This window comes from Poecilia latipinna, unplaced genomic scaffold (genome assembly GCF_001443285.1).
Source record: "Poecilia latipinna isolate Pla-1442-1.1 unplaced genomic scaffold, P_latipinna-1.0 Scaffold477, whole genome shotgun sequence".
Lineage (NCBI taxonomy): Eukaryota > Metazoa > Chordata > Actinopteri > Cyprinodontiformes > Poeciliidae > Poecilia > Poecilia latipinna.
The window spans coordinates 291,309-300,485 of record NW_015113093.1 but is presented as its reverse complement, the minus strand read 5'-3'; the positions used below and the strand labels follow the sequence as shown (position 1 = coordinate 300,485).

General features: G+C 40.7%; 2 protein-coding genes across 2 annotated transcripts in view; one reads left to right on the top strand and one right to left on the bottom strand.

Annotated features, from left to right (window-relative positions):
• erlec1 (endoplasmic reticulum lectin 1) overlaps nucleotides 1-4,324 on the top strand; it is a 10,143-nt gene extending 5,819 nt beyond the window's left edge. The window contains exons 7-14 of the mRNA XM_015039620.1: nucleotides 920-1,143; nucleotides 1,232-1,373; nucleotides 1,453-1,614; nucleotides 1,716-1,775; nucleotides 2,395-2,519; nucleotides 2,628-2,705; nucleotides 2,811-2,886; nucleotides 3,791-4,324. Of these exons, the coding sequence (XP_014895106.1) occupies nucleotides 920-1,143; nucleotides 1,232-1,373; nucleotides 1,453-1,614; nucleotides 1,716-1,775; nucleotides 2,395-2,519; nucleotides 2,628-2,705; nucleotides 2,811-2,886; nucleotides 3,791-3,862 (939 nt within the window). The 3' untranslated portion in view covers nucleotides 3,863-4,324. The remainder of the gene's footprint in view (nucleotides 1-919; nucleotides 1,144-1,231; nucleotides 1,374-1,452; nucleotides 1,615-1,715; nucleotides 1,776-2,394; nucleotides 2,520-2,627; nucleotides 2,706-2,810; nucleotides 2,887-3,790) is intronic.
• Nucleotides 4,205-8,396, bottom strand: gpr75 (G protein-coupled receptor 75). The gene is made up of 2 exons (XM_015039619.1): nucleotides 7,539-8,396; nucleotides 4,205-7,255 (listed from the first exon to the last, which is right to left on the bottom strand). The coding sequence occupies exon 2, from the start codon at nucleotides 7,147-7,149 to the stop codon at nucleotides 5,506-5,508; it is 1,644 nt and encodes a 547-aa protein (XP_014895105.1). The 5' UTR covers nucleotides 7,150-7,255; nucleotides 7,539-8,396; the 3' UTR covers nucleotides 4,205-5,505.
• Between the last annotated feature and the right edge of the window lie 781 nt (nucleotides 8,397-9,177).

The following is a 9,177-nucleotide window of genomic DNA, read 5'->3' as shown; positions in this document are numbered from 1 at the left end:
CTCTGCCAGGGGCTCAGTAACGTTCCTTCATGGCCCTGTGACGTCACCGACTTCACTCAAGTCTTTGTTTTGCCCTTTGTTTTGTCTGAATGTTGCCATGTGCCCTGATGTGTCCTTTCCTCTTTTTTTATTTTTTAACCTGTTAGAAACTGTGGAGTACTCACTATTTAATCCATAAAAGGATTATTTTAGTTTATTAGTAATATCAGAAACTGTGCACTATTTAGATGAATATTATACATACCAGAAAATGACTTAGACTTACAATTAGAATTACTATGAACTTAGAATCCAGAACAGGAACAGTCACCACTTAGTTACTTTTATACTGCTTCTTGTTAGAAACTGTGGCTGCTATCTTTTAATCCAGAAAAGGATTCAGAACAAACTTATAACTTGGCTCATTTCTTTTTAGGAACTGTGGAGTATTCACTACCCAGACCAATACAACATTTCTTAGATTCATCCTTAGATTACTATCATTATTTAGAGACTGTGAAGTACTCACTTCTAACCCAGAAAAGGAATTAGATAAGTCACTCTTTAGCTTATTTTTTCAGAAATTGGAGAGTACCCACTATCTAGATGCAGAGACCAGAAGCCCAGAGGACACTTTTGGATCTAGACTTCTTTTCAGACTCCTGTTCTTCCAACCCAGAAATGGAATTAGACCAGAGCATACTTAGCAACCCTGAACAGGAGCACTTAGTTTACATACTTTACATTAGATTATTTTTCTTCTTTTGCTCTTCCCTCTGGTTTGTTATTTTTGTTTGTATTTCCTTTTATTTCCTGTAAAGCACTTTGTATTGCCTTGTTGCAGAAAATGTGCTATACTTTACCTTATACTGAAACTAAATTGCCATTCAGATTTTGTTCACATCTGTTACTTCCATTTTGTTTTAAATTTGCTGTTTAGGTGCCCACTAAAAACATCGAAGGTCAGCTGACTCCATACTACTCAGTGGAAATGGGATACGGGACTCCGTGTACGTTGAAGCAGAACCTGCCACGCTCCACCTCCGTGTTGTACGTCTGCCATCCAGAAGCCAAACATGAGATTCTCTCCATCGCCGAGGTTACCACCTGTGAATATGAGGTCGTGGTGTTGACACCTCTGCTGTGCGCACACCCAAAATACAGGTAGGACTCTAAAGAAGTATTTTAGAAGAACTTCATGTTGTGTTTCTCTGGAATGAAATCGTTTCCTAACTCGATGCATGTTCCTTAGATTCAAATCCTCCCCAGTGAATGCCATCTTCTGCCAGGCTCTAGAGGGCTCCCCCCTGCAGCCCCAGAGGCTCACACAGTTAGATAAAGAGCAAGAGGAGCTGCTTAAACCACCTTTCAGCACCAATGCGGACATCAGAGAGGTGAGCGAATCAACGAGAAGTAAAATAAAAACAACGCCCCCTGTTTACAGAGTTTAATCAAGTTTTGTCTTTGTCACAGGAGGGAGTGTCACCGGTTAGAGAGGAAGCTTTCACCTCCACTCACAAACCCATGACTGTTGGGGGGCAGGTTCAGGTCACGGTGGGAACGACACACATCTCTCGTTTGACAGACGACCAGCTGATCAAGGAGTTTCTCAGTGGCTTGTATTGTCTGCAAGGGGTGAGACGTGTTTTCATTTAACACGTAAAGATCATTTCTCAAACTACTCTGTAACTTATGAACTACTCTGTAACTTATGATCATCTTTGTGTGTGTTTCAGGGTGTGGGCTGGTGGAAATATGAATTCTGTTATGGAAAACATGTCCATCAGTACCATGAGGTAAGGATGACTTGAATCAAAACTGAAGGCTCAAAGTTAGCTATCTTCAGGATCAATGACATGTTTAAAAAAGAAGTTACAGGAAGGACAGGGATGCTTATTAGAATCAAATGATATTATACAGCATTTGAGACATATTTATGATTCATTCAATCACAGAGTTAGTGTAAGTATAATCAGATAACAGGAAGGCTGAATATGTTACAGCAAAGTTGTTTTATTCTTTTAATTTATCAGCTGAATTTAGACTAAGAAGGCACCAATCAGTCAGCCAGGGTGGCTATGGGGATGAAGAACAATATCCTTCATCCATCCATTTTCTTACATCCTTACATCCCTAGTGGGATCAGGATGGGTGCTGGTGCCTACCGCCAGCGAGACATTTCAGGCGAGAGGAGGAGTACGCCGGCTTATTGTCCTTGAAGGACAAAAAAATTACATTTTTCAAAATCACAAAACAGGAAATCAATCTTAGCTTGATCAATGCATTTGTATTTCAAAGGTTTCAACAGTCAGTTTGTCAACCTTTTTTTTTTTTTTTTTTTTCCAAGAAATTTGAAGGTTCTTCTCCTCTCAAGTCAGTTTTCTTTGTCAGATGTATTGTAAATCTGTGTTTCAGGACAAAGAACAAGGGAAGAACATCGTTGTGGTGGGGAATTGGAATGCAGAGGAGCACGTTGAGTGGGCGAAGAAGAACGTTGCCCGATCCTACCAGCTCAAAGAAGATGGGGCACAGAAAGTCAAGTAGGCAATTTTGATTTCCTCTAAGAACCAGAATTCAAATTACTGTGATTTGAGTGTAAACCTTTTTTCCCCCCCCCCCCCCCCCCACTTTTCTTTGCACCATCATAGGGTAGTTTCCCACTTTTATGGACACGGGGATTTATGTGATCTAACAGGAAAGCCCAGGCAGGTCGTCGTAAAGCTCAAGTGAGTCAGTAATCTATAGGAGGAACGAGAGTAACATCCCTTTGAATCAACATAAGTCACCTAATATGTTAATATTTGAATTAATTCATAATTTGTCTCTGACAGATGTAAAGAATCTGAGTCTCCCCATGCTGTCACAGTCTACATGATGGAGCCTCAGACTTGTCAATATGTGCTTGGGGTAGGTTCGGTTGCTATATTGAGAACATAATTGGTAACGTGTTTTATATAAGTGACAGTAACTTGTGGGTCTTAACAAAACACAAGGTGAGTAAGTAGATTGGCTTGTATTTCGATGACGAGTGATGTAGCATGTTTGTACTCTCCTGGTTGTTATGTGGGTCATTATGATCCCCATCAATAGGATTATCCTTAACCCTCTGGTTTGCCGGAATTGTCTTTTTTTTCCCCTTCAGAAGTTTCAAGGCTGAGCAGAATGACTGAAATATCTAAAAGGCATCTGTGAAATGATGGAGATTTAGTGCAATACTTCCCAAAGTTCTGGTCATAAAACCACAAGGGTGGGGTGTAAAGATCCTTTATAGTACTAAACTGATAAAAAGGAAAACAGTAAAATATATTTAAACTGCAAATGTAGAATGCATTGTTACTAGTGGGTAGCACTTCTAAAACAGAAAATTTAAATACCTTGATTTGACTTAAGATTTCCAAAAAGCTGTTAATCTGTCTGTTAATATTAAGCAATTTTCTTTCAGCACAATTAATGGTGGCTAAGTAATGCATTTGCTAGGTTAGTGACGGTTGCACAGTACTTTGTGTAACTTTTGAATTCACTGTATGATGTTCCCGAACAATTGATATATATTACTAAATGGTAAACAAACTAGAAAAGAGAGGCTGGAGTGTCTGGACTTGGAAAAAAAATTCCAGCTAACCTTTTATTCAGAGCTTGCAATAAAAACCAATGTTTTTGATCTTACAGTTTATGGATATCGCATTTTTGGTCGCTAAAAATGGTTGGGAATATCCTATAAATGGGAGTACAAGTTTTAATATGCTAAGTTTGCTAAGCTACATCATCACTCAGATTGACATCTAATTTTTTTTAATTATCCTCTGCTTAGGTCGAGTCCCCCGTCATATGCAGAATTCTCGACACAGCTGATGAGCACGGACTTCTGTCCATCCCCGGTTAAGCTGAAAATATCTGGCGACGGTGTTGAGGCATGGAGAACGACAGGACTTTTGTTAAACAGGGGCCTGTTTGGTGAAAGAAGAAACTTTGGATGTTGTACTAAAGGCCAAAACTGTGGTTGAACCTGATTGTAAAGCTGGACTCCATGTTGCCCAGGAGCCCCGGCCCAGCACAGACGTGGCCCCCGCGATGTGACTTAAACTGACTTTTAATGAGTGAGAAGGGGCTCATGCTTCACCAAAGGGCAGTGGATTTAATGCCTGAACTCCATTTCTATGCTTCTCTTCAGAGTTGATTAATTGAAAACAAGATTTGATGAGCCAGGGGATTTTTTTTTTTTAAATCATTCAGGGGAATCAACTCAGCTCATGGTGGTTTTATTTTCTCTACTGTGCATTTCAGAGTGTGTTTGAGTGAGATTTTAAACTGAATGGTTACTTGTGCTTGCAGATTAAAAAAAAAATGGAAGTTTGGGATCCTTTTGCAGCTGGAAGAGTGAGTGTGTTGCCAATTTACAGAATGAGTGTAAATTATGCATGAGAGTGTGATGTGCATAAGCAGCAAAAGTTTGAATGAAACATTTGAAGAATGTGCAGAATGTATATTGGTTCAAAGATATTCTGTGGTTTTATAAAAAATGCACACTGGGGAATCTTATTGCTGCTGTATGAAAGGGCATAAACCTATGCATTTGATGCAGAAAATAAAATGACATGGGAGTTCATTGGTTGAGTTTAATTACTTCACGGGGATATCACCTTATCAAACAGTTTACTCATTAATGATAATACATCAAAGTTGTGTAGCTCATTTTTAGGATCCTCAATCACGCTTTATAAAGGAAGGAAACACATGCCAGATCAGAACACACATCAGGTTTAATTTATGGAAAATTTGGTTCTCATGGCAAATAACAGACCACTAGAGGGTGCTGGTATTCTGTGAATTGTAATATTTACTTATGAAACTACTTTATTGTGATCTTTGGGGGCACATCAGAAAGGATTTTTTTAAACATTGCTGTCTAGTGGTTAACTATATTAACAGTGTAACTTGTCATTACTGTCTTACAAAAGTATCGAGAAATCCACAGAATTAAGTAAAGGGCCATCTTTTCAAAACCTGGTTAGAATCATGAGTGACATATTTAAATAAAAAGGGTATTTTAAAAATAAAATCATGCCACAGATCCAAAGCACTTGCTGACCATTTATTGGGTTAAAAAGTCTGAGGTTCACACATACATTTTCTTAAGAAGCGAAAAGTTCATCAAGGTGCAAAAACATGCCACTGACAGTTGTGTGGGCTTGTGCAGGGTATTTTGGTAGCCTGGCATTGCAGCAGTCCAACTCGCTGCTGTGCTTGGCAATAATTGAAATAAAACCTTTAGATTTGTGGGTTAACGGCACATGCGTGCACAACATTTCCGTGAAACTGCGTCTATGAGAGCAAAACAAAAAAAAAGGATCAACACTTCCTAATAAAGTGTTTTCTTCTTTACTGTGTCAGGGGCAAAGCTTATAATTTTGACAAGCTGCAGAGGAGAATAAAGTTACTGATTCCAATGCATTAAAAGAGCCATGTTGTCTTTAGATTCCCATTGGACTTAAAGCCATAGTGAAACTGCCCAAAAAAGTTCTGTGGTCAAACTGAAGGAATGGGAATCTGGTGTGCTGAGGTGCTGTCGAAGTCTTGCAGTGCATCTTGGTGAGTGTGGTAGTGCATGGCTACATAAGACTTGACAAAAGCAAATGTCTGAGAGCTGACAGGATGCAGGCTGGTAGGGGAACTGGGTCCTGCAGAGGGACTGCTGTTGTAAATGCTGTAGTACGGCTCAATACGGGTATTCATTGGAGTAGAAGTGCTTGGGAGACGAGGTTTCCGCACCCCTGTGGCCCTTGGGCTACTATCGCAATCTCTAGAGCGACTGGGCCCACAAGCCTGGTCCACTAGCCTCCTGGGTGGCTTTGGCGAAAGCACATAAGCTGAGTTGGTTTCATGATGGGAAGATTTATTGCGATTGACTTCCAGGCTGCCCTTCCCCATTGCATGGAGGCGAGTCTTTTGCTTGCAACAGAGAATACCCAGTGCGGCCCACTGAATGCAGCAGAGCACGCGGCGGCGAAGGCCTGCACTATTGCGCGAGTACACAAATGGGTTGATGCCCGACTTGAGGAAAATGAGCACAAAACCACACAGTTCAAACTGGTAATGTGTAAAGTTGCTTTTTGGCGACAAAACGTCCTGCGCCAGTGAAACTCCCATCGGCAGGCAGCAAAGCAGGACAGAGAACACAATAACCACGCAGGTGACAACTGCCTTTGAGTCTTTGGCTGTGGCTAAGTTGACAGAAGAAACTATCTGACAGCAGGTGGCTCCTTGGGCTGCTCCTGGGACTATAGGTTGGCTGATCCGGTTTGCATATGCATGTGTCTGTACATTTTGCAGTTTGTTGTAAGTCTGGTTGCGATACAAAGGAGGGCCTTGAACAGCACACTGCATGTTCTCAAAGCCCGCTGCAATGAGAGGTGCAGGCTGAGGTGGACATGTGGCATCTACACTGATAATCGGACATTTCCTTACTTGTGCATTTTTTCTTAGTGTCTTAGCAATCATGAGATAGGACACAGACACCACAGCGACGCAAAATGCAAAGTCTGCCAGGTAAACGTACAGCACAACCCTGGCTTGTCCACTTCCTAGTCCAAAGTGTGGCAAGCAAGGCCCATCTCTGCGAGGGTACGCTCGCATGGTCAAGAGAGCAGCCATGGTGAAGCTGGATGTCCACAGGAGAGCGGTGAGGGCTAGTGTGCAGAGGAACGAGGCGGTGCGGTTAGGATGCTGCCCCAAAACCATGCGAAGTCTGTGCAGGGCAATCACTGCCACCGTCTCCAGGGACATGATGATGAACCCCGAGCTGGTCAGGTGGAAGGCGAAGCAGAAGCTCTTTGACACACCATCAGCTCCGCCGGCGTCCAGAAATAGCACCAGTGCAAACATGGGAGCCGTCACGCAGCAAATGAACAGGTCACAGAAGGACAGGTTGAGGATCATAAAGTCAAAGTTGGTGCGGAACTTGCGAAAGGCCGGTTCGAAAAAAGACAGGAACACCACAAGGTTGCCATATGAGCCCATAAAAAAGATGAAGATGAGGAGCAGGGAGCAAAAGGTCAAGGTGGCAGTGTGGATCATGGCCCAACCTGAAGGTGTCTGTATACCTCCGGAGCCATTGAAGCTCTGTTGTCTTGGCACATCCACCAGGTCTGATGGTGAAAGTGTGTTGTTCATTGTATTGTTGGACGCTTACATGGATTCCACTGTCATCAGATTCAGCAATATTCCTCTACATCGAAGGAGAACATGATGATCTCAGTATCTGAGTCCTTCATTATTCCTTAAAAAAAAAAAAAAAAGATACAAAGGAACAAATAGTTATTGCTATATGTTGCTGCCTTACAACCCATTTTAGAATTATAAAGCCTTCATAAAGGCTTACTGGTCTGTTTGTTCCACAGATTATAATGCATGACTGGTTTTGAGCAATTATGAGCTATTTAAGAACCCCACACCCTCCACAGTCTGCAGTAATCCAAATAATACATGCACATCACCGTTTTCCTAACGGATGCCAATTATACCCCGTTTAATCGCTTAAAAATATCTGCAAAGAGAATAACCTGTAATCGATCGCGGGTCCGTCATCCTCATCTGATTACAGCTTTTCTTCCCTTTAAAGCAGTAAGTGTGGCATCGTTGCTTAGAAGAAAGAATAAAAAAAAAAAAAATGTCCTCAGCAGCACCAGCAGCAGCAACTCATGCACAGTACAGCAGCGTGCTGGCAAAGACACGTTTCCTGAAGCAAATGCAGAAATCTAAGTAAAAAGAACAAGAGCGTTTATGGTCGGCGGCAGACTCGTTTTTCTCAGCGAGAGGTGCATCAATCCATTCTCTCACAGGCACGACAGCCGCTGGACGTGCGTTGAAAAATGAGTATGAAGTCACCGTCTACGTGTCTGGGCATGAGCATAACCACTGCATCCAAGAGGTCCGTCTTAAAAACGAACTACTCCTTACTCAAAATCCAAAAAGGTCAGAGCAACCAGTGAGGGCATATTATTAAAAAGGAAAAAACGCACGTAGTCCCTGTTATGGATATGTAAGAAAAATGATCGCCCACACCAACCTATCTATTTTGAAGACAAGAATATTTATTTCTACTCTTGACGCAAAATGCTTCATAGTGCCAGATATATTTGGCTTTCATACATTTAATAATCTGCTCTTACGATGATTGGAAGGCATCGCGTGCATTGCTATAAATTACAGCATCATCATAAAGTTAATTTATGTCTCTGCTACTATATTAGGCAAGCTAAATAATATTGTGTTACTGAAATAGTGATGAGTTTAACTGCTAATAAAAATAGGGCATAAATTATATAAAGAAAGCAGCCGTTAACAGTGCTAAGTGCAGAAATATTAACAGAAAGTTGAGTAGAAGGAAAAAATGGAGGCACATCAAGGTTACAAATGTAGCTACAATTGCAGCCTTGATTTTTTTTTTAATTAGACTTTAAGTAAAACAGAAATTTCAACAAATTTGCAAAAGTACTATGGTCTAATGTTGTTGCAAAATTTAAATATTGTCCATCCTCACCAATAACTTACAATTTCCAAGTTGTAAGTTGGAAATATTAACAAATAGACCCCCAGAGGCCAGAAACGTCAGAGGTCTGTTACAACCATAAAATATACTGCTCAAAAAAAATAAAGGGAACATTTTACTTTAATTTTGTGTGTGGCTCCAAATCCAGGCCTCCATTGGTTAATAAATTTGATTTCCATTGATGATTGTTGTGTGTGTTTGTTGTCAGCACATTCAACTTTGTACAGAACAAAGTATTCAATGAGAATATTTCATTCATTCAGATCTAGGATGTGTTATTTGAGTGTTCCCTTTATTTTTTTGAGCAGTGTATAATAAATGGCTTTAATTAAATGTGATAGTCTTGGCGAAAAATTGGTTATTGGTACTATAAAACCTGTTGATGAACATGTTAGGAGTTTGAAAGTAGAAAATACTAAGGAAAAATATTAGCATTTAACAGTAGGTAACCTGGTCATTTGGCAAATCTCACTGGATTTTTAAATGAGAAACTAGGAGTCGATCTGAATTGTAAACGGCAATCGTACGAATTAATAGTACTTATTCCTGGCTATTGGTCTTCTCTTTGAGTTTTCCAGTGAGGCAAAGATAAATGTGCTTGAACACCTCATCTGTCTTAAGTGTTGGTGGCTCTATATCACAGTTCATCT

Excerpts from the sequence above, each read along its gene's own strand:
- gpr75 (XM_015039619.1), bottom strand. The coding sequence starts at position 7,149 with ATGAACAACACACTTTCACCATCAGACCTGGTGGATGTGCCAAGACAA.